We start from the raw sequence: 27,610 nt of genomic DNA, 5'->3' as shown, positions 1-27,610 counted from the left end.
GGAAATGCCTGTTTGATCCTATTAACTCTGCAGAAAACTGTGTGGGCTTAATTGTCCTTCCCAGCTGTGCTTAACCCATCTCTGCTTGTCCTTTTCCTAATAAAGGATTTCTGAGGAGATTTTTTCCTTGCTTGAGGTGAATCCTCTGCCATCCTTAAACCAATGAGCCAAAACAAAACTTTAAAAACCCACCTTGATTCAGGACAGTTTTTTCAGTGCCCTGAGGCTGAGGGCCAGGCAGGTGTTGGGATGCGTGTGCCAGAGGCTTTGCAGGATCTCATCATAATTATTGCTTTGATTGCTCTCCTAAAGACTCAGCTGCCAGAAGGTTCTGGTAGAACTTACCCAGAGCTGCTGGAGATGAGGAGTTTTAGTCCTTCTGATAGGGAGGGGAGGATGGGGCAATGCCCCCCTGCACCTCTGCAAGGTTGTGTGGGGTGGGAAAATGAACTGTTGGCATTTGTAGTTGAGCTGGCGTTAAAAAATATGATTAAAAATTACAGTGTCCTTCAAAAAAAGGTATTTTAAGGTAGAGAAGAAAGCAACAAGTTCCTATCTGTGTAAAAATCACTGGGTGTTCTCCTCCTGGCTATGGCCAGACTGGGATGGAGAAAATTGGGATGAAGTTTTCCACTTCTTCTGGCTAATTTAGGATTCTCCTGAAATTTTTATAAGAAACAGCTCGAGCTGCGAGTCCTGAGCTCTCCTGAGCCTCTCTGGAAGCCTCACAGGGAGCTCAGCAGCAGTTCTGCCCTCTGTAAAGTGGTCTCTCCTTGCAGGTCATCGTAGGCAGCATTTTTGAGGTCATTTGGGCTGCAGTGAAGCCGGGAACCTCCTTTGGCATCAGCGTCCTGAGAGCCCTGCGCCTGCTGAGGATTTTCAAAGTGACAAAGTAAGTGCAGCTCCCTTGGTGCTCACAGCCACCTTTGAGCACCCCAGAACATCTGGGTCAGCAGCCCCAGGGCCAGGAGGAGTGATTTCCACGCTTACCCACCATAAATTAATAATTAAATTGCTAAAAAGTTACAAATAATCCAAACGACCAATGCTCCACCCCCCTGGAGTAGCTGGCACAAAACCCTGCCTGTGCCATCCTCCAAAGTCTGCACTGGGGGACAGGAGCAGATTTAGGCTGCAGATGCAGAATTTCCCCTTTCCTTGGCTGGGCAGTTGGGAATTTTGGGAATTCCTGAGCCTGGATTTGCATCCACAAGGAATTTTAGCAGCCCTTTCTCTCCCCAGCCTCACGTCCAGCTTTGTCCACCCTTGGTTGCTCAGTAGGCTGACAGCAGGATGTCCTTCCTTGCTTTATCTTGAAGCTTGTTTAAAGCAAAAATCTCACTTTACCACTTGTATTTTGTGATAAAAAACCCCAAGTTTTATGTAATTCCTCAGTCCCATCAGCTCCCCACTGATCTGCTGACAATTCCTTAAGTATTTAGGCTCTGGAAAAGCCTAATTCCCTGGGGATTGCTGGGTGCTAATCCCCGGGTTGAGGAGCCACCGTGTTGACACAAATCTGATCTGTGTTCCTGCTGCCTGGGCTGGGAATGCTGGAGTTTTTCAGCCTGGAGACTCTGAGGTGGAATTTTCACTCAGGTTACCACAGCTTTTCTGTTGTTTCCATGCTCCTGTCTTGAGTTAATGTGTGCTGGCATTAGCAAAGAGCTCCTGTGCCCCTTCCAAATCCATCCAGAGCTGTTCCTGCAGGATTTCTAAGGCGTGCTGTGGAAATCGATGACAAATTTAGCTCCTGCTGCTGTTTTCCACCTTATTTTTTACACCATTACCTCCTCAGTCCTCCCTTCTTTCCATCACTCCCCGAATTCTTGAAGTAACAGGAGGAGGAACAGCCCCTTCCTCCAAATAATACCCCAACCACCTGAAACAGATGAAGAAAATTAGAGCAAAACATTTGAAGTAACCAGGAACAAGTTTTGTAGTTCTGTGGGGCTGATTTTTACCTGCTAATTGTTTCTTGCTAATTAATATTCAGATCCCAGGTTTGTGTGTGGCACTGTGTCATTTGTTGTGCTCTGGGACAAACAGGGTGGAAACTTTAAATTCTGTAAATGTCCAGCAGAACAGGTGGGTACCAGCACCAAAAATGTCACTGGGATTCACCTTGGCACTGATTTCATGTGGAGAACACTCCTGGCTTTGCAGTGAGTTCAGAGCAGTTATCACCAGTTCGTTGTACCCAGAGCTGCTGAGATTTGCTGCTGCTGGTTGCTGTACTTTGTAAAAATGTTGGACGTTTTTGCAAGTTACGATTTTACTTTTGCCATTTTTGACCACTGATTTTAGTCAGCACAATGAGTAAAGGGAGGAATCATTTAGGTTGGAAAAGACCTTCAAGAGCATCGGGTCCAACCATTGGGGCCAAGGCCACCACTCACCCGTGTCCCCAAGCTCCACATCTGCAGCTTTTTAAATCCCTGCAGGGACTGTGAGCCCACCACTCCCTGGGCAGCCTGGCCAGGGCTTGACAACCCTTTTAATGAAGAAATCTTTCCCAAAACCCAACCTAAACCTCCCTGGCACAATTTGAGGCCGTTCCCTCTTGTTACTGCTCGTTCCTTGGGAGAAGAGATTTAACTTCACAAACCGACCCGAGGGCTCTGCCCCTTCTCAGGACAGCAAGTGCCACTCCCAGGGCACTGCTGCTGAAGTTCCCCTGCCCTAATCCAGTGGATTTTCCACCTGCCGTGACAGAATTGAGTTGATTGTGTGACCAGAGCCAGCTCCCTGCAGCTCCCAAGGGGAATCCTGCATTATCCCAGTGCCTGAATGCACCGTGTCCCCAAGTGCCACCTGGATTAAATCCCTGCAGGGATGGGGACTCCCCCACTGCCCTGGGCAGCTTTTTCCAATGCCTGACCACCGTTTCCATGAAAAATATCCAACCTCAACCTCCCCTGGTGCAACTTGAGGCCATTTCCCCTTGTTCCTTTGGAAATAATTCCTGTTCGTTTCTCACCAAACGCTCTTCCCCACTCATGTTCTCCCCTGGCTGCTCTGATCCAACGCAGGTACTGGAATTCCCTGAGGAATCTGGTGGTCTCCTTGCTGAACTCCATGAAATCCATCATCAGTTTGCTTTTCCTGCTCTTCCTGTTCATCGTGGTCTTCGCTCTGCTGGGGATGCAGCTCTTTGGAGGACAGTGAGTCTGAGGGATCTTTGTTCTGCCTGGAAGTGTCCACATCCCTGATTACAGGGCTGGTTTATAGGGAAATAATTCCCGTTCTGGTGTTCTCCCTGGAGCTGAATTCTTCCCTAAGGAGGAATGGCCCCAGTTCGAAGCTCCTCCATCATCCCATGGCCCCCAGTACACCCAGAGCTGAACCAGGACTGGGGGAGGCAGCTTTTCGTCCTGGTTCTTTCCCTGATAACCAGAGTGCCACAATATTTATCCACTCAGAATATTTTCCTGCTGGAAAACACAGTTTTGGTGGATCTGATTATTCTCATTAGAAATGGCAGCTGTGGCGGATTTTGCAGCAAGAACCATCACAGTGTTATTTAAACTCCAGCATCGGTTCTGAACTGAAATAATGAAATGGTTTTGTTTGGTCTTTGATTTTCCCAGTCAATCCTGATTTTATCTCTAAAATATTAAAAAGAAATTCTCTACTGAGAGGGGAATTTCAATTTGGGCTTTTACACACTTGAGGATAAAAACTTCTTGGAATGGTTCGTTCTGCAAAATAGTTGGAGATTTTGATTGTTCGTTTTAATTGGGGATGGAAATGGATTTTCAAAGCACTGGAATTTTCTCTGGGAATGAAATTGAGTTTTTGCTGATGGTTTTGTTAAACACCTTCTGAGATGTTCCCCGCTGAGCTCGCCTGGGGTGTTGTAGCCAGGTGGAACAAATGGTGCTCCCTGACTTGGTTTATGGAGTGTTAAAGGCTATTCCAAGGCTGCCTGGAGCTGCTTGTCCCTCCCCAGTCCGGTTTTGTTTTCTCCCTTCTCCCCAGGTTCAATTTCCAAGATGAAACTCCAACCACCAATTTCGATACCTTCCCTGCTGCCATCCTCACAGTCTTCCAGGTAAAGCCGTGCCTCGTCCTGGGGGGCAGTGTTAGAAATGAAATTCCTGGATATTTCTTCCTGCTTAGGGAGGGCAAAGAAGTCCCCAAAAACGTGTGGAATTTAAGAAAGGAGAGGCCCTTCCTCCTTGTGTGTTTGACTTCGCTGACCAATCCACGTGTCACTAAAAATCAAATTAAAAATCAGTGCTGTGGTATTAAGAAAAATGAGAACAAAAGATTTATTGCCAGGGGAAAAAATACTGATAAGACAGATCCTTCTGTGCTGAATTAAAATCTGTGTGTGGCCAGGCTGTGCCACATCCGTGTGTGCCCTTTGTGTTCTCCAGCCCCTGCCCACGGAGTTGCAGCTCTGGCAGATGCAGTGCTCAGATTTAAAAGCTGAATTTCGCAGCTTTTTTATACTTGTCTTTTTTAAAACCAGTAATTTAAAATAGTTTAAAACCATTTAAAATTGTTTAAAATAATTTAAAATTATTTAAAGTAATGTTAAAGCAATGATTTCAGGTGTTTCAGCAGAGAGTCGGGGCTGCTGCTCCTGCTCCAGGTGACCCTCACAGATCCCAGCATTTCCAGTCTTATCCTGCACAATGTGGGCTCCTCCCAGATCCAAACTTCCCCAGATCTCAGCAAGGTTTGGCTGATGTATTTCGGTGTCACGACCCAAAAAGGAGATAAAAAGGGAGGGAAGGGGAGTGATGATGAGTTCTGGATTAAGACAGGAAAAGAATCTCGTGGCAAACGTGTCCTGTGAGCTCGGCAGGGGCGGCTGCCCGGATGTGAGGCAGGTTCTGTGCTCACCTCACAGGATATTGCCCATCGTGGGGGATTAATTTTTGCATAAGACTTTGGTGCTCATCAAAGGAAGGGCTCAGAGCCACATCCAGGTACTGCCACGGAGCTGGAACTGGGAGCAGCTCTGGATATGAGCCATGGGAATGTTGGTGTTGGTTGGCTGTGGGACTGGAGCTGTCTGTGGAATGCTGAGCTGGAATATTTCCTGTTAGTGCTGAGATAAACACCCTGCAACGTGGGGAGAAGGAAAACTCTTGGGTTTAGGACATTTGTCTGGAATGTCAGAGGTAGGAATTAAACCCAGGAAAACCCACCAGCCCTGCACTAACTGTGGTCCTCCAGAGGCTCTTAGGTACCCTCTGCTCTCGTTCCATCCCACTCCTTCCCTGAGCTGCAAACTCCAGGTCAATGTTTCTTCTCTGTGGGGTTGGGATTCCTTTCCAAGCTTTTCTTCCATAACCTCAGCCAGGCTGAGCAGAGCAGCACCGTTCAGTGACAGCAGTCAGAGTGCTGGATAAAGAAAGTTACATACACCCTGCCCACCCCGGAGCCCTTTGGAGATGCTCTGTGTAAGAAGCTTCAGCCTGTTTTTATCCCAGCAGCCCTGGCTGGGTCGTGGTCCTGTCATTGGACACCCAGGCTGTGTTTGGTCCACCCAGGATGTGTTTTGTCCCCTGCACTGGGAGCTTGGGGTTTTCCTGGGGCTCTGGGAAGTGCCCTGCACGGCACTGGTGAAACCTGGGATCTCTGCATGGCTTAGAAACGGAGAGGAGAGAGAAATTTTGCTGGGAGTGAAGTGTCAGAACGTGGATTTTGTTTCCTTCCACCTGTGTGAGAGCCCCTGGTCAGGGTGGGCAGTGGGCAGGTGACCCAGAAGGGCAGGGTCAGCCAGTCCAGCCCCAACAGCCCCACCCTGGGCATCCCTGGCAGCGCTGTCCAAACGCTCCTGGAGCTCTGGCAGCCTCGGGGCCGTGCCCATTCCCTGGGGAGCCTGGGCAGTGCCCAGCACCCTCTGGGGGAAGAACCTTTCCCTGCTCTCAGCCTGAGCCTGCCCTGGCCCAGCTCCAGCCGCTCCCTGGCTGCTGTCCCTGGCCCAGGAGCAGAGATCGGAGCTGCCCCTCGGGAGGAGCTGCAGCCCCCGGGGAGCTCTGCCCTCAGTCTGCTCCAGCTGAACAATCCCAGTGCCCTCAGCTGCTCCTCACGGGCCCCTCCAGACCCTTCCCCATCCCCGTGTCCCTCCTCTGGGCACTCCCTCACAGCTTTAGGTCTTTTTCTGATATTGAGACACCCAAAACTCCCCCAGCACTGGAGCTGAGGCTGCCCCAGCCCAGAGCAGAGCGGGACAATCCCTCCCTCACCCATCTGGTGATGCTGGGCCTGGTGTCCCCACGTGTTCATCCATTTCCTGGGGACATTCCTGGATGGCTTTGCTCTGCCTGGCTCCCCCAGACCTCTCTTTCCTGTGAGTGACCCTTTCTCTTTGTCCCTCCGTGCTCTCGTCGTGCAGATCCTGACGGGGGAAGACTGGAACGCTGTGATGTACCACGGGATCGAGTCGCAGGGCGGTGTCCACTCGGGAATGTTCTCCTCCATCTACTTCATCGTCCTCACCCTGTTTGGTAACTGTATCCTTCCATGGATGTCCTGGCTGGCACAGTCCTTCCCAGCCTCTCAGAAATGCCCAGTTTTCCCTAAATTCTCACAGCCTTATAGTTTAAAAAGCAAATTATTGCCGTGACAGCGCTTTGGGGTGAGAGGTCCAACTTGGTGTCGCTTTTCTTACACCAACGTAACTATTTTTAATTCAATTTAAAGAAATTTCATTTTAATTGTAATGTGTTTCCTTGCAAATGTTCTGTTAAGAGTTAATTTAGATTGTGGGAGAAAGAATCAAGGACAGGTCAGAGCAGGACCTTGAATATGTTCACAAAGAGTTCGTTTTTAGTCAGGGGAGGATTGAGATGGGTTTAGTGGAGATGAGTAGATGATGGTGGAGATGAGGCTTCATTCTCTTGGTGCCTTTGTCTGGAGCAGCTTAACCAGCTGTGCTCTCCCAAATGCCCCAAATTATCTCATCTCCACATAATTCTTCAAATTTAATTCTGGATCTTAAGTTTCAGGCTCTGGGAGTGTTCAGTGTTCCAAGCCTTGGCACAGGAAATGTCTGGTTTTTTATTCTGAGAGATGGAAATCTCCTGAGGGTAACAAGAATCTGGGAGCTTTCATCCCCCAGATATCCCAGGGTATCTGCTGGGGAAGGGGTGGTGTGTCCCAGAGGTCCAGGGAGGCAGGAACAGAGGGACACCGGGGTGGGATTTGGGAAGGGAGGGGATATTTTATGTGTACTTTATATTTTATACACAAACAAGCAAAGCAGCTCCCTGAGGGAGCAGCTGGGTGTGATGAGGAGAGCCGGGAGAGCAGAGGGGCTGTGGTGGCTCTGTGCCTGTCCCAGGGGTGGCCAATGCTCTGTGACACTGCCACCATCAACCAGCTACAGCCTCACTGGTGGGAGGGCACGGCCTCAAGCTGCACCAGGGGAAGGTTAGGCTGGACATCAGGGAGAAGCTGTGCCCAGAAGCAGTGATTGGGCAGTGGGATGGGCTGCCCAGGGAGGTTTGGAGTCCCCATGCCTGGGGGTGTTAAAGAAAAGACTGGATGTGGGTCTGGGTGACAAGGGAGTGACAGGTCTAGGCTGGACTCGATCTCAAAGGGCTTTTCCAGCCTGATTGATTCTGTGATTGATTCTGTGATTGAGTGATTGATTGTGTAATTGATTCTATGATTGATTCTGTGACCAATTCTCTGATTCTATGATTGATTCTGTGACCAATTCTGTGACTGATTCTGTGATTGCTGGCTGCAGCTGTGTGGAGCCAGAGGGAGCATCCCTAAAAAAGGAAACCCAGGAATTGTGGCAGAGACGAGGCAGCCTGGGCTGCTTTGTTTGTTCTGCTGAGCGGGATGAGAGGGCCCCAAAGCGGGATGAGAGGGCCCCAAAGCGGGATGAGAAGGCCCCAAAGCGGGATGAGAAGGCCCCAAAGCGGGATGAGAGGGCCCCAAAGCGGGATGAGAAGGCCCCAAAGCGGGATGAGAGGGCCCCAAAGCGGGATGAGAAGGCCCCAAAGCGCTGCTGCTCCACCCAGGAGCTCCCGCGAGGATTTCCCGACCTCCTTGCTGGTTACAGTCCCAGCGTTCCTCTTTTCCTGGGAGTTCTGTTTGGGCTGAGAGATGCAGGAGAAAGGGAGAGGTGAATTGGGGGAAATACTGGGGCTGAAGACAGAGTTCCTGCAGAAACGGGCTGCTCCAGCTGGAGTGGAGGTGACAAAACGTGACATCGATGCCATCGGTGCCCGTGGATGGCACAGCTCCAGCCCTTTGGCTTTGCTGGAATGCTCTCCTCGGGATGAGGAGCAGAGACAGGGAAGAGCAGAGCAGGCAGTGGGAGCTGTGCCTGTCACACGAGTGTCTCCACGGGATTTATCCCATTCCCGGGGGCAGCGATGCTCAGACACCTCCCAGCAGCCAGCACGGCCCTTCCAGAAGCACCAGGCTCTGGAAAACTGGGTCAGTGGCGAGCAGGGAGAGCTCTAAATCCTCCAGGCTTGGCATTTGGAAATGAGATTAAGCTGTAATCAGGCTCGACAGCACAGCTGAGGGAGGGACTTTTCACCTCAGATCCAGCGTTTTTGAGGAACAGGGCATTAATTCCCTTCCTCACCTTTAATTCCAATGGGAGTTCTCCTTTGGCCTTTGGTTTTCATTAACAGGGAAAAGCAGGGGATGTTCAGGAGGAGGAACCTGCTGCCCCTGCTGTGGATTTGGGATTTGGAGAGTGGAGACCTCATCCACCTTCTCCCTAAATCTCATCCTGGCAGGTGCAGCTGTCTTGTTTCCCTCCTGCTGCTGAGGTGATCCAGGGGTGGCTTTCCTGGCTTCTTCCAGATGTCTCCAGTGCCTTTTCCGTGCCCTTTTCCCACAGCCCCGTGCTGGTGGCACAGCTTGAGCTCCTTGGAAGCATTTAGGAAGGGAGGAGGATGTGCCAGGTGGGATTCTTTGATTCTCCCTGGATCCTGCAGGTTGGGATGAGTCTGCTGCACGTGGAGTTCTGTGAGCACAGAGAGAGAGGGAAGAATTGGCTGACAAACATTAATAACAGCCAAAAAAACCTTATGGAATGTCCTGGGGGGGGGTTTTCACCAACTTCTAAAGTTTTCCAGCTTTAAAGAGCAGCTGTGGCTGCCCCTGCATCCCTGGAAGTGTCCAAGGCCAGGCTGGACATTGGGGCTGGGAGCAGCCTGGGATAGTGGAAGGTGTCCCTGCCCATGGTGGAGGTGGAACAAAATGAGCTTTAAGGTCCTTCCAAATCATTTTGGGATTCTGCAATACTGAGACTTCATTTCTTCAATTGGACTTTCCCCTCTTACTTTCTTATCTCAAAGTCTGAGCCCTTTGGGATGCTGAGCCTGGGTTCCTCTGCTGGCAGGGGGTTTATTGGCACTTTGGGAGCTTTGCTGTTTGGTGAGGCCACTTGTAAGAGTTTGGGAACGCTGGATCAAACCTTGTTGGAGAACTGGGATGGGTGATTTGGGGTCAGCTGGCAAAACCTGCCCTTTTTAAACCTGAGGGACTCACTTCTCCTCCCAGAGCTGCTCAGGGCTCTGGGATTATTCCTTTTCCTGAGGAAGGAAGGTGGGATGCTGCTGGATTCACTGCACTTGGCTCTTGGAATCCATTTTTGGTTCTTTGAATCCATCTGCTTTTTCAAGGGACCACAGCAAGGAAAAGTTTGTTTTGCTAAGTGGGAAGTGCCTCACGTTACGTTTCCATTTCCAGAGAGTCTGTGTGGAACCAGAAATGGTTTAATGAAAGTTTTATGATCAAAGTAACAACAGGATTTGGTCCATTTTCCAGGAAATTACACCATGCCTGTGTTCACTGTTATCCACTTAATTGATAAATTGAGGCATCTGTTGAGGCCAAAAAAAAGGAAAAAAACTCCAAGAAAAACTGCAGAGGAGCCTGAAGGGAAAAGCAGGAACTGCCTGGAGGATGCTGCCCTTCCCTGCCCCTCAGTGCCAGGCAGGAGCTGATTCCTGGCTCCAGGCACTGCTCATCCAGGTTACACAGCCTGAGCCAGAGCCTGGAGTTTGGGAGAAATCTGGGAATCCCCCGGCTCTGCAGAAAGGACTGAGGGACCTTTTTTGGGGCAGAAACTCCCAAATCTGCCAGACTGTGTCTGCTTGGAAATGGATCAAGCCTGATCTGATAAAAAGGAATTAATTCAATTTCCAGGGGTTGTTTGTGATGCATGAGCCACTTCCAGCATTTGTGTGGGAGGCAGGGGCAGGGAGACAGTTTTATTGCTGAGACATTTATTCTCAGAGGAGGAGGCTTGGAAGTGTTTCCAGCGTGTTGGAAGCACCCCAGAGGAAGAAACCCAAACACCCAGCACAGACCAGGAGCCCAGGGGTGCCCTCAGCCCCCCACCCTCAAAGGAAAGGGGGGAATTAATGTCTTTGGAAAGGAAAAATCTGGCTCTTTGTGGGAGGGGTGATGATTCCAGCACCATTTTCTCCTGTTCTGCATCCACTGGGTTCACTGGGATCGAGATGCTCCCAGCCACTCCTTGCTGTCCTGCTGGGGTAGGGGAAGGAGCAGGGGATGGGAGTCACATTCCAAACCTCTCTCTGTCCCAGAGGAATCATCCTGCGATGGAAAAAACCTCCATGACATGGAGCAATGCTGGCTCCTGGCTGGAGAAATCCCAGGGCTCTGCATCCTGTGCCCTGCAGGGCTTGGAGACAGTGAGGTTGCAGAAACATCCGAAGGGATGAATCCAGCTCCTGCTTCCTGCAGGCTCCAGATCCGATGGGCATCCAGGCTCTGGAGACACTCCCTCAGTGGGAATTCGAGCTGGGAATGTCTGGTGCTGAAGTCTGGGCTGGATTCTGTTTGGAGAGGGAAAACAGAGGGGCTTTGAGCCGCTGGTTTGGGCCAGCTTTGGTCCTTTGGGAAATCTCCTGATCCGTGAAAGTGGGACAAGGCTCTGGAGCACCCGAGGCAGGGTGGAGCTGCAGGGACACCGGGATTTCTGTCCAGGAGAGGGGGATCAGCCCTGTGCCACTCCTGGCTCCTCTGCCTGGCAGCAACTCCCCGGTGCTCCTCCAGAGAGCCCTCGAAGGAATGGGAAACAACGGGAAGGGCCCGGAGGCCGTGGATGCCCAAAATTTCCCTGCAGGCTGACAGCACCCTGGGAGCTCAGGCCGGGCTGTTCCTGCTCTCCCAGGAGGGATTTCCTGCTCTCCCAGGAGGGATTTCTGGCTCCTCCCTCTCACCATGCTCACCCCAGTCCTGCCCTCACCCTCCCACCCCACAGCCCAAGGCAGGGGAACAGAAAATCCCAGACTGGTTTGGGTTGGGAGGGACCTGAAAGCCCTTCCCATCCCACCCCTGCCATGGGCAGGGACACCTTCCACTGTCCCAGGCTGCTCCAAGCCCCAATGTCCAGCCTGGCCTTGGACACTGCCAGGGATCCAGGGGCAGCCCCAGCTGCTCTGGGCACCCTGTGCCAGGGCCTGCCCACCCTCCCAGGGAACAATTCCTTCCCAATCTCCCATCCAGCCCTGCCCTCTGGCACTGGGAAACCATTCCCTGTGTCCTGTCCCTCCATGCCTTGTCCCCAGTCCCTCTGCAGCTCTTCTGGAGCCTCCTGCAAATACCTGGATTAATTTCCTAAAACTCCTGCAGTGCTTTCACTGGGTTTATGGACCATTCCCATGCACATTCCTATTTGGAGGAGCACACAGAGCTCTGGAATGAGCAGCTCTGCTGTCCCCAGGTGATGTGCAAGAGCCAAATGCATTTTCTCCTTGGGAGAGTGGTTTTGCCGTGGTTTTGCTCTGCTTGCCCTCCTTCCCTGTGCAAAGGCAGCTGATTTATGGCTGCTCTGGGGCCGTTTTGCAGCCACGGGGCTGGAATAACAACAATAAAATCAGCAATAGCTGAAATCATTAAGTGGAAAAATGAAAGTTAAATAGGAATAAATAATTCCAGGCCAGGGTTATGTCTCAGTGAGCAAATGCAGAGCTCTGCGAGAGGCCTAAGCTGGTGTGGGTACTGCCCTGGTTTAGCTGGGCTCTGTGCAGTTTAGGCCAGGCTTAGGGGCTGTTTTATCAGCAGAGCTCATTAGCAGGGCTGGGTGTGCTGCTCTGGGGCTCGGGATGTCTGGGGTGGCCTCACTGTCATCCTGACCCCAGTGGGATAAGCCAGGATCGTTGCCTCCCAGCAGCAGTGACCTGAGCTCCATTCTTCCCCACACTCCACGCCTTTATGCAGCTCTGCATATAAATATGCAAATATTGGCTTAAAATGACCAATTTCCTGCAGCTCCACTGCGTGTCCTTTTAAACAAGAGGGGAAAATGAGGGTGAAATCTGCATTTCTGGGCTGGAGGGATGGAAAACCAGGGCCTGTGGTGTCTGTGTGGCACCAGGTGGACCCACATTGCTCCTCTGGTGGGGTGAAACCCCTCTGGCCCTGTTCCTTCTCCAGGGAAGGACAAATGTGTGTCCAGCCCCTGCTGAGGTGGCTGAGTTGGGAATGGTGGCAAAGCTTCCAGGGGTCAATCCATAAAACACCGAGGGGGAAAAGAGGGGCAGCAGGAGGGGAATAATTGCTGCCTGTGCTGTGTGAGGAGTTTTTCCTAAGCTGCTCCCACAGATACTCTGCTGAACGTCTTCTTGGCCATCGCTGTTGACAACCTGGCCAACGCCCAGGAGCTGACCAAGGTAGGTGGGAGATCCCTGTGTGCATTGAAATTGCCTCTGTTTAGGGCAGACAGAAAAATTTCCAGCCTCAGGACTGGAACATTTCAACTCTCCCCACTTCTGGATGCTAATTTGGGATTTTTTATGTGGCATTTTGGCCATTTCTGGGCTTTGTGACCTGCAAGGGAAGTTACCAGAGCTGGGACTGTATTGAAGTGCAGCTCGATCATCCTGTGGCTGTTACAGAGCTCACCAGTGCTTAGGAGTGACTCATTTTGGGGGAAAACAACCAAAGAATCACCACCTCTGCTTCCAATCTATAAAAAAGCTCAGCTGCTGCACCCAAGGCACAGGTGACACCCTGAGGTGTCCCCTGCTCTGGTGACCAGTTTGCCCCGCAGAGAGGCACCTGGGGGTTTATTCCCCTGCAGGTTGCAGTGAATATTTTGTATTTAATGTTTTGTATTTAGTTTGGTTTATCAGCGTGGGCATTGCTCATCTCCCGTTTGCTGTTTCCAAGAGCACAGGAGAAGCAATTAACAGGATTTTTTGGCTGATTGGAAGCTCAGACAGGAGCAAATTCAGGTGTTGTGGTGCTGGTTTTGCACTTCTGGTGAGCAGTTTGCACTGCAGAGAGGCACCTGGAGGTTTATCCCCCTTCAGGTTTCTTTATTTCAGGTTGCAGGGAGTATTTTGGTTTTGTGTGCTTCACCTTGCTGAGGTCAGTGATGGATTCAAGAATTAAAATTTTTCCAATCAGCTCCAGGCCAAACAGTTTGTGATCACTCTGGGGAGAGGTTGGGATATTCCTGCCTCTCCCCAGGTGTGAGGGGATCCAGAGGCAGAAAGCCAGGTCCTGGCAGGGCATGGGGATGGATTCCTGGATGGGAATGGCCCCGATGTGACTCTGCTGGATGCAGAGAGCTGGATGTGCACACAGATTTCTGTTGGAGTCTCCCCTCTGGAGAATATTTACATTGGAGCATTCCCCAGGGAGAACAGCTCTCAGCCTCGGGGTTGTGCAGGAGCACTGCGAGTGCTGCACTTGGATTATTGCACAGTTTGGATTTCTTGGCGTGCTCAGATGGATTTATGAGGAGAATTGGGGGGGGGGGGGGTTGCATATTTTTAGCTTTTCTCACCCATTCCTGTGCTGCTGCCATCAGCACCAGTCCCAGTGACCTGCTGGGGGCAAAAGCAGCAGCGGCCCCGTTGTGCTGGTTGTGTTTTTATAACTTTAATTTCTTTACTCCTTCCAGTGGCAGAGCTCTCTGCCCACGTGCTGGGGCAGCAGCAGGCAAGGGTGGTTTCTCTTTTTAGGGAAAGGTGCAGTAATTCACCTCTCTGGATTCCTGGAAGTGTCCAAGGCTGTGTTGGATGGAGTTGGAGCAGCCTGGGACAGTGGAAGGTGTCCCTGCCCATGGCAGGGGTGGCATTGGAGGGGCTTTAAGGTCCTTCCAACCCAAATAATTCCATGGCATTGTTCAAAAAAATGTTAAAAAAAAAAAAAAAAAAAAAAAGATTTGGTGCTCAGGGTTAGTGCTGAGGTTTGGGGGTGAACCTGGCACTGCTGGACTTGATCTTTTCCAGCCTTTCTGGTTCTTTGGATCCCCACTGCAGCTCCAGGGACATGGAGATTTCTCCAGGTTTCCCACCCTGCTCTAGCTGCTGAAGATGGAAGCAGCCAAATTCCCAGACAAAATCCACATCCCTGTTGGGGCTGAGCTGGTCTTTGCCATCTCCCTGTTTCCTGCAGGACTGGCTCCAGCTCCCAGCTTTTCTGGAGCTGTTTCCCAACAGCCAAAATTCAGCACGGACCCTCCAAACATCCTGGTGGCTCCCAGGTGTAAAATAAATATTCCAATTCCATGTTCTGCATCCCTCCTCCCTTAAAATGCTGCTCAGGGCTGTATTTGATGGCTCTCTGTTGTTTTGGAGTTTTTCCTTTTGTGTTTTTCATGGGAAATTTTTCCTTTTCAGCAGCTCAGCTGTCTCTGTGCTTCCTAAAGCTCACAGAAATCTCCAGCCTGGAGGCAAAGATCCTCCCAGATTTATGGGCATCCCTTGCCTGTGCTGAGAGGGGGGATGAGGCCCAGCACCATTCTTGGATAATGAAGCTCATCCTCCTTCTTTCTTAATCCTTTAAGTGCCTTCTTGTGAATATTTCAGCAGCTGACAGGGAGGGTTAGAAAAACCCGACTTTGTGGATGTTTATAAATTCTAATTGAATATTGATGGATTCAGCAGCATTCTAAATCATAAAGCTTCTCCAGAAACTCTCTTGGGTTTTGGGTTTTTTTTTTTTCTTGTTTTGATTTTATTTATGATCCCCCCCCCAAAATCATTCAAAAGAAGGGGAAAAAGGTAAAATTTGATTAGACACGTAGCTGGAGAATGAGTGGTTTCCTGCTGAGTTAATACAATCATGCAAACCCCAAAATTGGCCTGGACATACAAGGAAGTTACTCAGGAGTTCAGTTGGTCCCAGGAGAATTTCCTGACATTTCTGCTGTAAAATTCATTGAGATCAGTGCTGAATGTAATTGGGAAAACCAGGAGCAATTGGAAGTGCCTCTGTTTAGGGCAGACAGAAAACTTTCCAGCCTCAGGACCGAAACATTTCAACTCTCCCCACTTCTGGATGCTAATTTGGGATTTTTTATGTGGCATTTTGGCCATTTCTGGGCTTTGTGACCTGCAAGGGAAGTTACCAGAGCTGGGACTGTATTGAAGTGCAGCTCGATCATCCTGTGGCTGTTACAGAGCTCACCAGTGCTAAGGAGTGACTCATTTTGGGGGGAAAACAACCAAAGAATCACCACCTCTGCTTCCAATCTATAAAAAAATCTGCTCCCAGGCCCCTCTCTTGCTCCTCCTGTTCTGGCCTTGCACTGACTCAAACTCTGCCAACCCAATTTTTAGTGATTCCTGAGAACTCTGCTGAATCCATTGGGTTCCCTAACCTTTAGGTTTTCTTCAATATATTGACAGGTTTTTCTTCCTGTTCACTAATTCAGAGTGGAATCTACAATTGCCCCCAAAATTTGCTACTAAAATCTCTCTGCTGCTCATCCAAAATGTCTCAAGTGACAGAAAGCAGCTCCTGCTTTCATCCTCATTAATCTGGAGTGTAAAACCACCACAACTGATGATTTATTTTCCTAAATATCCTTAAGTGGGAAGTGTTTTCTCATCTCTGTGCAGTGCCAGTGATCCCTGGAAAAGCAGGATAAACACACGTGCGAGAGATGTGTGAATTTTATAGAAATTTGTATAAAATTCTTGGGGAATGGGCAAAAATCCTGGACTGAAGGGAGTGGCCAAACCAAGAGCTGAACATCCATAAATCCCCCTCCTGCTGCTGCCCTGTGGAAAAGGCTTTAATTGTATTAATGTATTAAATGTATTAAAGCAAATTCAATGTTAATGATGGGTAGCACCAGAAATGGGTTTTACCACATGAAAAATTGGTTTAAATTAAAATTTAGAGCTCTAGAAAACAGAAAGGGAACATAAACCAGGGTTGTCCTTATGGGCAAGAGCTTTATCTGTGACCCCTGTGAAATGGGGGTGAGAGTTTGAGCCAGTGTGAGCTGGAATTTTAAATATCAGGCAAAAAATTAATCAATTTCTGGAGTGATCTGCAATATCTGCGTGGAAGAAGAAATATTAAAAATATTCTAAAGCAAACAGCTGCTGAGGACTGAGCTCGCTCTGAGTTAGGAATGGCTGCGTTCTGCTGCTCCTTCAGGATGGCAAATCCAGCAGAATTCCAGAGGCACCTGGGAGAATGGAGCAGAAGCCCCAGATCTGAAAGAGGTTTTAAAACCTGCACCTGGTGCTTTAGAGGCAGAGAGAGAAAAATCAGCAGCCTTTGATTTTAAGGCTGCTGGAGAGCCCTCAAAGGAAGAAATAACTTGAACATACCTGGGGGGTGAAAGGAGAACCTTAAAGGTTTTTTTTTTTTTTTATTGGGGTCTTACTCCTTTTAAAACTCGTATTTGGAGGGTAACATTTGTGCTGCAGTGGGATGGGAAGAGTTAATTTTCTCCACAGGAGCTGCTGGCGGATTTGCGTGGCAAACAGGGATTTGTGCTGGAAGCGCTCAGGGATGTTTTGTTCTTGCTGAGTGGTGACCCCACAGAGTCCAGGGGGAAAGCTGGGGGGGCACGAGGATTTGGGGACACACAGCTGGGACAGCCAAGGGATATTCCAGACACTCGGAGTGACAACGTTGGGCTGTCCCAGTCCTGCTCCACGTGAGGGAGCTCTGCTGTCCTGGCGATGGCAAAAGCTGGGATGGGAAATGTGGAATGACTCCATGGCTTTTTCTTTCCCAATTAAACTGAGTTTATCCCAATCCATGGGCACTTTGCTGTTTTCCCACCCCACCAGGGTGACAGGACAGGTGGCCGGGGCTGAGCTGTAGGCCAGGATTAAACCAAACACCCTTGATTTGCAACAAGCTCCCAAACCTTTCAGAAATCGACTGGAAATATTGACTTTGTGTAATTGCTCAGCAGCTCTTTTATTCAGGCCTGGTTATAGACTTGCAAATATTTGCAAAGGAGAAAAAAAAAAAGGAGAAACTTACACGGTAACGATTTTTTAAAATCAATTTCCCATCTTTTTTTTTTTATTTTTCCTGCTGAAGGAGAAAAGGAAAACAGTTTCCAAATGAGTTCAGTTGGAGCAAATGCCAGCAAGGGCAGAGTGAGGAGCTGTTTATGCAGATGGTATTCAGGGTGGATAAATCTCTATAATTTCCTCTTCCAAAGCTGCTTCCATTATTTTAATCCTGACTCCTTCCAGCATCACCCTGGGAGAGCAGAGGCAGACCTGAGGCATTCCATGAAGTTGGGCAGAGGAGGCTGTGACTGCTCTCAGTGTGGTTTTCCCTGGATTTCTGAGGTGCTGGCATTGCCATCAGAGCTCTGTGCTTACCCTGCTGTGATTTGACTTTATTTTGGTTAAAAAATTCCAGGGAAGTTGACCCTTGATGACCATGGAAGGGGAACCAGGCTGGTTTTTTTTGCTCTCATCTCAATGTTTAAAGTCCTGTAGTTGAATTTTAGTGGTGCTTTCCATGCTGGATAGGAAGAGAGAAATCCCAGTTACAATCTTCAGGCTCTTCTGAGCCAACAGAGGTTAAAAATCCTCACGATCCAGAGAGATACAGGAAGCAGGAACATGACTTTGCTCTACAAACTACATTTAATACAGTTCCTTTTTGTTTTCTGAGTCCTCAGGGATCTGCGGTGGGTGGGAATATCTGGGGTGAAACTGATGGGAGCAGGACCACGCTCAAATCCATCATTTTTTGTTGTTGTTTCGGAGAAGTCCCCTGGGCAGGAGGTCAGGACGGATTTAGGAGCCTGTCCCTGCCTTTCAGCAGGACATTGGCTTTGGAGGGTTATCACCCACACAGCCCTGGGATAATTGGGGGATTGTCCCACCTGGAATGGTCACATTCCTGCTCAGGTCCCTCCCTGCTCCATCAGAGTCTCTTCCCCAGTGCTGCGTGCTGAGAGGAGACCCAGGAGAGTCGAGACAGCTTTGTGAGGGGAAAAACCCTCTTGAGCAAAGCTCACCTTTCTCACCTCAGCTTGCACCAAACCTGGGGCTCCTTGCGAGAAAATCTGCCCGAAATTCAAATTCCTGTGTCCTCACAGCCCAGCAGGGACGGCCACCCATGCCTCAGGCCCTGGGGAGCTCTGCTTGTTGTTATTCCCTGATTTATTCCCTGATTTCTCTCCCTTTTGTGCCCCAGGACGAGGAGGAGATGGAAGAAGCCACCAACCAAAAGCTGGCCCTGCAGAAGGCCAAGGAAGTGGCCGAAGTGAGCCCCATGTCCGCGGCCAACATTTCCATAGCTGCGTAAGCACCCTTTGATTCCTTGGCAGAAAATCCCTGTTTTCCAGTGTCGCTGTGTGTCCGTCCAGCTGGAGCATCCCGCGGGATCTGTGAGCCCTTCTGCACCACCTCTGGCACTCACAGGCCAAATACTGCAGTGCTCAGCACTTAATGAGGAGTTTAATGAAGGATTTCTTTCAGTTTGGTTCTCTTGGTAATGCCTCACCTTTGAATAATTGTATTTTAGGAGGATCTTTTTTTCTTTAAGCTGTCCCAGGATAGATTTCACCAGGTGAAGTGTTAACATCCCACTTTGGATTTTTAATGAGGAGAAGGGGGTGGGCACAGAATGAACTTATTTTTTAATGATTTTGAGTATTCAAGTGCAAGGGCATCCTTTTAAATAGCTGAAAAATGTGCTGGAATTCTCTTTCCTTGCTGTTGGAAAGAGCTGGGTTAATAAAATCATGCCTGGGAACTGGTTTGGAGGTAGGAACATCCATGTGGAATTTTCAGATGTCTGGATGAGGACAAGCACAGGCTCTGTGATACCAAAATCCTTGGAAAGCTTTGCCTTGGGGCCCAGCTTTTCCTGGATCCTGGAGGTGCAAAGATGAGGTGGAGGTGGAAATAGTTGTCCTTTGTTTGAGACATCCCTGGAGATGTCTGAATGTTGGATGGACTTGGAGCACCCTGGGATGGTGGAAGGTGTCCCTGCAGAGGTCAGGATGGGATTTCAGGTCCTTCCAACCCAACCCAACCCATTCCATGATTCTGTCCTGTGCTACCCCACAAGGATTTGCTGAAAAGGTTCCTTGAACTCTTCTGGAATTTCAACAACAGCACCAAAATTCCTGCATTTTACTGGGAGCTGCTGATGTTTCCCAGACTCCTTTTACAGGGGAGATCTCCAAGCATTAAAAAAAAAAAAAAAAAAAAAAAAAAAAAAAAAGAAATTTCCTGCTTGATTTTATTGGAAAAAACCCGAACTGGAGGCGGATCCCTGCTTGTTCCTTCGCTGGAAATCTCTTTTTCCTGGGAGTTTAATCCACTTTAGCAAAGACAAAAGGCCAAGTGGAGCCAGTTTGTACCATGTGAAGGGAAAGAATATTATTAATTTGAATATTTTATTCTTCTCACCATTTTATTTTGTCGTTACTGCTGTAATCAGTTCCTATTTATGCTCTGGCTGTTTGATGGTTTTAAAGACCAATTTTTTTCCTTACAATTATTTTCTGGCCAGCCTTGAAAAGAAGTCAAATGAGGATAATTGCTTTTGCTCTTTGATGAATTTCTTGGTTCTGGTGTTCTAAAATGCAAGATGATGATGGTGCTTATTTGCTTCTGTTTTAATCAAAGCATTTTGCATTTGGGGAAGATTTCTTAGAAATCAGCAGAAAAAAACCCAACCCACTTCCGTGGAGCTGAGGTTGAAATGGCTTAAAATCACCTTTTTCCAGGATTTCTCACCAGTTTTTCAAAAGCACATGGAGAGTTCTGTGACAACAATTGGAAATGAGGGTAAAATGGTGGATTTTTGCTTATTTTGCCTCAAATTGAGTCTGCCCTGCCCCGTTTGTGCAGAAGTTCCCATGAGCACGGTGGAAAGTCAATGGTTTCCACATCTCCTGACCCTGCTGCCCAACCACTGGGCTGTGATGTCTGCCAGGGCCACTCACAAAGCTCATGGGGCTTTGCTTTGGGGGAAAAAAAGCAGCATTTAGGTGCAAAGGTTGATGCCCAAAGGGGATGAGACCCTAGAGGAAAAGGCAAGGGAGGAGTTGGGTGTTTTGGGAGATGGATGGACGGGTGGCTCGTGATCCCTGCGATTTAATGAATCCGTGTCCAAGCAATTTGTTTTATAGATAAATCCCGGAATATTCTGAGTTGGGAGGGACCCACAGGGAACAAATCCAGCTCTCAAATGAGCAACCCATGCAGGGATGGGATGTCCATCCGTAGGGAGCTCCAAAGGGGCTTGGCAACCCCTAAATCTTGGCTAGGGGGGTGGTTTGCAGCATTTATCCCTTGGACATCTCTCTCCAGTGCAGCAGGGCTGATGTAGGGACCTTTGGGCACCCAAATCCACCCCAGCTCTTCATTTCTCCTGCTCTTCATCCCCACGGTGCTCTGAGGGCAGAGCCATGACAATGGCAGGTCCTGGCAGATCAGAGCCAGAGCTGGACGTGCCAAGAGGGAAAAGTGCTGGGTGTTCTTAAAAATGGGATTTTTGGCAAATGGAAATATCACCACAAACCAAACCCCTGTAAAACTGGGGTACCAAGAACTGAGAATCCAAGCCCTGTAGGACTCAGTGAGCAAGGCCTGGCAAAACTGGGACTGAGCTCCTGCAAAGGAGCTCTCTTTATATTTGTATTTTCCCCTAAGGAATATTATTTTAATTTTATAGTTTAATGTTGTTTTCCCAGCGTGTGAACGTGGATTTCTCTAACAACTGCAGGCATCGATGGCACAGATCAATGTCCTGAAAACACCGGCATTTTCCCTGCCTGCATCAGTCCAGGTGGCAGAGAATATAATGCCTTGGATTTTCTTGTTTGGATGTTCCTGTTCCCAGTGTTTGGGAGGGGACAAAGCTGTCCCTGGGCTGGGCCTGGTGAAAAGTCACGTTGGTTGTGCTGTCTCAGGGGTGAGGAGCTGTTTCCATTTATTCCATTTTATTTTATTCCATTTTATTTTATTCCATTTCCATTTCCATTTCCATTTCCATTTCCATTTCCATTTCCATTTCCATTTCCATTTCCATTCCATTCTCTGTTAGTTTTGTCAGTCATGCTCCGAGCCCTGAGTGTGTCTCCCCCTAAACTTCCTTCCAGCCCTTCCCATGGTGTTGGATCCTCCACCTCTGGTGTTTTTCCCGTGCCAGTACAGGGTGAGCTGTGCCTGCACTGGTTCTGCTGCCCCAGCTTCCCCTCCTAACCAAGCTCCATAAAATTTGCACTTCCAGTGCCTTGGAATTGTCCCCTTGTCCCCACCTCTCCATTCTGAGCTCCATTTATTGTGTTGGTCCTTAAACATCATTTCCCAAGCACAAAGAACTGGTTGTTACCCCACGTTCCAGCCTGAAGAGGCACCTCCACCTTCCCACCTGGAATTGGATGCTGTGGGAGCCAGGAATTGGTTTGTGATTGATGAACCCTGGGGATCTCTTTTAGTGACAGGTTCATCACTGCCAGGCTGGGGAGAGATCATTGATCTTGCATCTGCCTCACACTCAGCATCCTGCACTGATTTGGAGCTCCTGCTCCATCCAGCTCCCAGCGTTTTCCTTTTTCACCTGGTGAACTCTATCCTGAAAGGGCCTTTTTTATTTAGTGGCTTCTCAGGATGAAAAGCAGGGGTGGTGCCACTGGTTTGGAGCTCCTCCTCCATCCAGCTCCCAGAATTTTTCTCCTCCACCAAAGGGGTTCACCTGAGCAGATGTGTCTGACCACAGTTGGTTTTTTCACCTGATGAATTCTATCCTGAAGGATTTATTTAGTGGCTTCTTGGGATTAAAAGTGAGCCTGGTTTGTATGGTTGGTTTAGAGCTCCTGCTTCATCCAGCTCCCAGAATTTTTCTCCTCCACCAAAGGGATTCTCCTGAGCAGATTTGTCTGGCCATAATTCCTTTTTCACCTGGTGAACTCTATCCTGAAAGGATTCATTTTGTGGCTTTTCAGGATGAAAAGCGAGGGTGGTGCATTGGTTTGGAGCTCCTGCTCCATCCAGCTCCCAGCATTTTCCTTTTTCACCTGGTGAACTCTATCCTGAAAGGATTCATTTTGTGGCTTCTCAGGATGAAAAGCAGGGGTGGTGCCACTGGTTTGGAGCTCCTGCTCCATCCAGCTCCCAGAATTTTTCTCCTCCACCAAAGGGATTCACCTGAGCAGATGTGTCTGACCTCAGTTGGTTCTTTCACCTGGTGAATTCTATCCTGAAGGATTTATTTAGTGGCTTCTCAGGATGAAAAGCAGGGGTGGTGCCACTGGTTTGGAGCTCCTGCTTCATCCAGTTCCCAGCATTTCTCTGCTCCACCAAAGGGATTCACCTGAGCAGATGTGTCTGTTCCTTTTTCACCTGGTGAACTCCACCCTGAAGGATTTATTTCGGATGAAAAGCGAGGGTGGTGCGTTGGTTCTGTCGCTGTTTGCAATGTTTGCCTGGAAACAGGAGATGTGTTTGATTGGAGCCCATTGTTTCATTCTTCTTTTCTTGTGACTTTTTTTGTTTGTTTTCCGTTTAGCGTTTTCCTTGCTTTGTTGTTTCTGGAGGTGAGTTCTGGGTTTGTTCAGCCCCTCTGTGTCATTTGCCCCGCTCAGCCTCTGCACCTGAGGGACTCCACAGAGCGAGGGGTCTTTAGGGCAAACCATTGGTGCAGCTTCCTTGGCAGCCAGAACGGAGGAGGGGGGACAAGGGAACAATTCCGAGGCACTGGATGTCCAAAGCACTTTTTGGTGCCACTTCCAGAGGAAGGAAGAGCCCTCAGGCTCATCCCCGTGGGTCACACAAAGACCCCACAGCAAACACGGGGTTTTTCCCTGGTTTTGCCTGACCTGATGCCTGAATTCCCCGTGTTTGGGTTCCTCCTCTGCCTTTCCCATCCCAGCCAGGGCTGCACCAATGGCCCGTACAAAAGGGGCTCACCTGGCACCCACAGCCCAGGCATTCCCCAGCGCCCTCTTCTCACCTTTTCTTGGGAAAAGCCTTAAAACAGCAATTTTTCAGCACCCCTAAATTTGTAGGAGCCTGCCAGGTAGTCAGGCACGCTTTGAGGAACTTTTTGCACTCTGTGATTTATGAGGTTTGGGGTTTTTTTTTAATTCTGTGAGGTAATGGATTACAATTGTAGCCAGATCCAAGGAAATCATTTAATCCCAGGTTTGAGGGGTGAGTTTTGGGTGGGAGGAGAGCGGGGGTGGTGGATGGAACGTTGTGGGCAGTGGCAGAGACAGCTCCTGGACGTGGGCACCAGACCTAAGCACAGTTTGTCCAATTGCCCACTGCTGCTTTCCAAAGTTACTTGTACTTCCCAGGACAACTTCCCAGCATCCAAAGATCTCCTTCTGTCTCCAGGACTTGTTTCTGCTGGTCCCACCTGGGGCTGTTCACAGCATTGTCCCACAGGGGGACAGCTCCTGTCAGTGCGAGCAAGGCAGAAAAGCCACGAGAGAAGCACCTCAGTCCCTTCACCCTGACTTCTCTGTCCCTTTTGTACAGGTCTGGGGATGCAGGGGAGGGAGGGGGGACCTGCTCTGTTTCTCCAGGTTCTCCATCTCGGAGGTTTTCCATGTTTTCCTTCTGTCTTGGGAATACCGTGGCTGATTTCCACGTCTCTGTTGGGCTGTGGGGACCCAACAGGACCCAGCAAGAAGCTGCCTGAACACCCAGCCCGTGACCTGTGCTGTGCTGGGGGGTGTAGATTAGCAGAGGTGTTCTTTTTCTCTTGCTGGCTGTGGTTTCTTCCCTCTCCTCCTGCCCCTGGAGTGTGTCAGTGTGTGAGGTTTTGTGATTCCTCCCGTGGGTTTTCCTCCCTGTCCTCGCTGTCGCTGTCACGGCCACTCGGCCACACCCAAAGCCACTCTCTGGGCTCTGTCCCTCATTCCCGGTAAGTAGCATCTGGTGAAAATCAACTCCTGCTGTCATTTTGCCCTGGAGAAGGAGGCTCTGTTGGCTTTGTGCTTTCACACACGGCGGTTCCAGGGAAATTGGTGGTTTCAAAAAGGCGGATCCAGCCACGGGAGCAGAGCGGTGACCCCGGAGTGCTGCAGGACTTGTGTGACAAGGACAGAGCGTGGCCTCCGTCCTGCTCTGCACCACACGAGGCAGGGACGTGCACAAAGGTTCATCCCAGCCTCCCACTGAAGGGTGTTCATCAGCTTTCAACAATTAAACCCAAAATCTCCACACGTACTGGGGGCTCGGTGCTGACTTCCAGGTAAATCAGGGCCAGCCCCGTGCGTTCTCCTCCATCCCAAGTTTCCCACCTGTTTTGCCAAAGGAATTTCTTGGTTATGCCTGAGGAATTCATGCAGTCAGGGCCTTGTTGTCTGCAGGTTTTTTGCTGCCAAGGAGTAACAAAGGTCCCCAGCTTGAGCAGCCTGAAAACAATCATTTTCTTGGCCAGCAGGCAGGACCTGCCACCCCACTCTGCTCCTGCTCCTATTTCATTTGGCACCAGACAAATACAGAAATCCTGAGGTTTAGGTAAAATCCTTCACCTGGCTGCTCAGCAGATTATTTGCTTCAAGCAAAACTTTTACGATGCCTTCCATAATTTCTCTAATATTCATTCCAGGTTTCTGACCCTCTGGATTTTGCCCTGTATGCATTACCTGAGCCAACATTTCTGTTTAGAACAATCCATTAATTTTAATAAATGTATATTTTAAACTCTACTTCTGTGATACCCAAAGAACATTGGATTTTAACTGGGCTTTCTGGTTTGCTAGAATTGATTGTTAACAGATCTAAACGCTCATGAAAGCAGGAGGAAAAATGCTGCAACTGAAAAGGCAAATCAGGAGGTGAAGCGATTTTATTTTCAGTCTTGGGGAGGGTCCTTGGACTGCTGTAGATTGATAAAAATGATCATTTAGAACTAGGGAAAAATTAATGCCTCAAGCATTAGGATACTTAGAATCCTGGTTTTCTGTGGATTCCCTGCCTTTTCTGTGTGATTCAGTGATTTCCATGTTTAGAACCCCCCCTGTAAATGGTGTGGAGGAGATGGAGGAGAATCTACAAAATTTCTTGAGCTGCAAGAAGCTCCTTTAACCCTGGGCCCTGCCCCACTGAAGCTGCAGCAGAGCTGGGGTTTTGAGGCCCAGTGACCCGTTTTGGGGCAGTCTGAGCCAGGCACATCCCAATCCCTGTCCGAGGAGAGAGGTAGGTGCCTCTGAAGAGCCGCTCTGAGGCAGGGACTGAGGAGCAGCTGCCTGGCACCAGCTGCTGGAGCTCAGGTGGATTTTTGGAGCCCAAGGTCCTCTCTCCAGCTTCCTCCTGGTGCCAAGAGCAGGAATTAGCATCCTGCTCCACGTGGAGACGATGATTTGCAGCACAATCCCCACATGGCTCCACTCCCAGAGGTGACCTCCTGCAGGACCTTGGTGGTGTGAGTACCAGGGAGGCGAGGAGCCCCGAGACCATCGTGTGCCTTTCGGTTCCCCTTTTCATTTTGGCCCCCTTTTGGTTCCATTCTGGACTCTTTGGTTGTGTCCCCGTTCTCCAGAGGGTGGTGTGTCCGTGGCTTCCACGATCCTGGAGCTTGCCTGGTCTCCTCCCCGTCTGCATCCGACAGGACACGGCCTGTACGAGTCTCCTCCCGATGTCTTCTATGGTTTCTCTGCTCGTTTGGTTTGGTTGTTTTTTTGGTTTGTTTTTTTTTTTTTTTTAGTTTTTGTTTGCTTTTTCCTTTCTCACTTTTTGTTTTCTTTGTTTGTTTTGTTTTTTTGCATGTGCAGTTTTGTAAAGCAAACTCGAGGTACTGTATCTCGCAGCTCGTCAGTCTCCAGCGTAAATTCACCGTGAGTTGCTCTCTGTTACGATATTCACTGAATGGATTTCTCATTTAGAGCTCGATAAACCTTCCCCTTCTCCTGGTGCCTTCGCTCTCCCTGTGGTTTGGTTATTTATTTTCCCCCCCAAAAATCATTCCCATCATTGTGGAAAAGCCTCCAGACCAACATCCAGGGAAAGGACTGGAAGGTGTCGTTGTCATTTGATGCTTGTGATTTGTGAGCAACTCTGTTGTGTTCCATACATTGACTGTGACTTCCCCCCCCTTCCTTCCTTCATTTTTCTCCCTTAATTCCTTTCCATCATTCCTCCTGAACTGTTTTCCTCTCTCCTCCTGTCTCCCCTCGTTTGATGGTTTGTCCTGTTCTCACCTGTGTTTATTTCTGTTCTCTGTGTTTATTCTGTGCCGGGCTGCTGGCTTTGATGTTCCACCAGTGTTTGCACTCCGGGTTCAGTGGGAGATCCAGGAGAGCCCTCTTGGAGGGAAAACTGGAGGAGGACTTCAAAAGGATTCTGGGAACGGGGTCCAAGTGAGACTAAATTGGAAAACTCTTGAAAAGCTGGTTATGTCTTTGCTCTCTGCCCTGCTCGAGCTGGAGCTTAAAGCGACAGATTTTGTCAGAATGAGGCACTTGGCAACTCCTCTGGAGCTGGAGTTGAGCAAACACAGTGGAAAACTTCCTCTCCTTCCATGTGCTTCCCACCAATCCAATCCTGCTGGCTGTGCTGTGAGTCAGGGTGTGCTTTGACACCGAGGCAGGTTGGTAAAAACATCATCACTGCTGCTGACTAACCCCAAAAACTCCTCATCAGCTCCTCTCCCACCCACGTGAGCATCCTTTGGGTTATCCTTTAACTCTGTGACCTTGTCTTTCTTCTTTAATGCTCTTGGAGACTCAAGTAAGTGCAATTCCAACCTGGGGGTTTGTCCCGGCCCCACAGCAGGGACCAAGGTACTGTGAAGGTTTTCCAGCAGGTTTTCCTTCCTGATATTTCCCTGGCTGGTTTGGGCTCCTTGTGCACTGGTGGATCTTAGACAAGTTGGGATTTAAAATACGTTGATGCTTTATATGAGTTTAACTTCCGTGACCAAGGTTGAACTGTTGTGACTGCCAGAGTAGGTGTGCCCTGTCTGTGCCCAGGTCTGTGCCCAGGTCTGAGGGCTCACAGGGAATACTGGGGAATAAATCAGATTAAGGCATCTTTTGGATCATTTCTTCCAATGTATTTCCTGGCTGCTGGGAGTTTTGACAGGCAGAGAGGGCTCAGCTGCACTTTGGGTGCCTCCCACCCTGACAGGAGGGAGAGGATAGGAGAGAGGGAGGTGCTGGGAGCTGCCTTCTCCCCAAAACTCCAATTTCCCCCAGCAGAAGTTACCCCAAACTACTCCCAAGCACTGTTTTCCCAATTAGGAACAAAGCCTTGAAAGAATACAGGATTTTTCCTCTTTTCCAAATATCCAGAGGCGTATTTGGAAGAGGGGAAAAAAAGTTGCCTTTTATAAAAGGATGAAACCAAGCTGCAGGCACCAAAACCCTTTTGGAAGGAGGATCTGGCCACATTTTGAGGCATTTTTCATTGAGTTTTGTTGTTAACTCCCCGCCAGAACAGAGACCCTGGAG

General features: G+C 49.3%; 1 protein-coding gene across 2 annotated transcripts in view; it reads left to right on the top strand.

The window, feature by feature from the left end:
• CACNA1B (calcium voltage-gated channel subunit alpha1 B) overlaps positions 1-27,610 on the top strand; it is a gene marked incomplete at both ends in the record, with an annotated part of 261,208 nt that overhangs the window by 158,334 nt on the left and 75,264 nt on the right. For both annotated transcript variants that reach the window (XM_082295118.1, XM_082295117.1), the window contains 7 exons: positions 780-892; positions 3,033-3,164; positions 3,982-4,054; positions 6,356-6,473; positions 12,571-12,638; positions 18,388-18,494; positions 25,934-25,996. In XM_082295118.1, the coding sequence (XP_082151244.1) occupies positions 780-892; positions 3,033-3,164; positions 3,982-4,054; positions 6,356-6,473; positions 12,571-12,638; positions 18,388-18,494; positions 25,934-25,996 (674 nt within the window). The remainder of the gene's footprint in view (positions 1-779; positions 893-3,032; positions 3,165-3,981; positions 4,055-6,355; positions 6,474-12,570; positions 12,639-18,387; positions 18,495-25,933; positions 25,997-27,610) is intronic.

The sequence above is a fragment of the Coloeus monedula genome, assembly GCF_965178545.1.
Source record: "Coloeus monedula genome assembly, chromosome: 21".
Lineage (NCBI taxonomy): Eukaryota > Metazoa > Chordata > Aves > Passeriformes > Corvidae > Coloeus > Coloeus monedula.
This window is presented reverse-complemented; position numbering and strand designations above follow the sequence as displayed.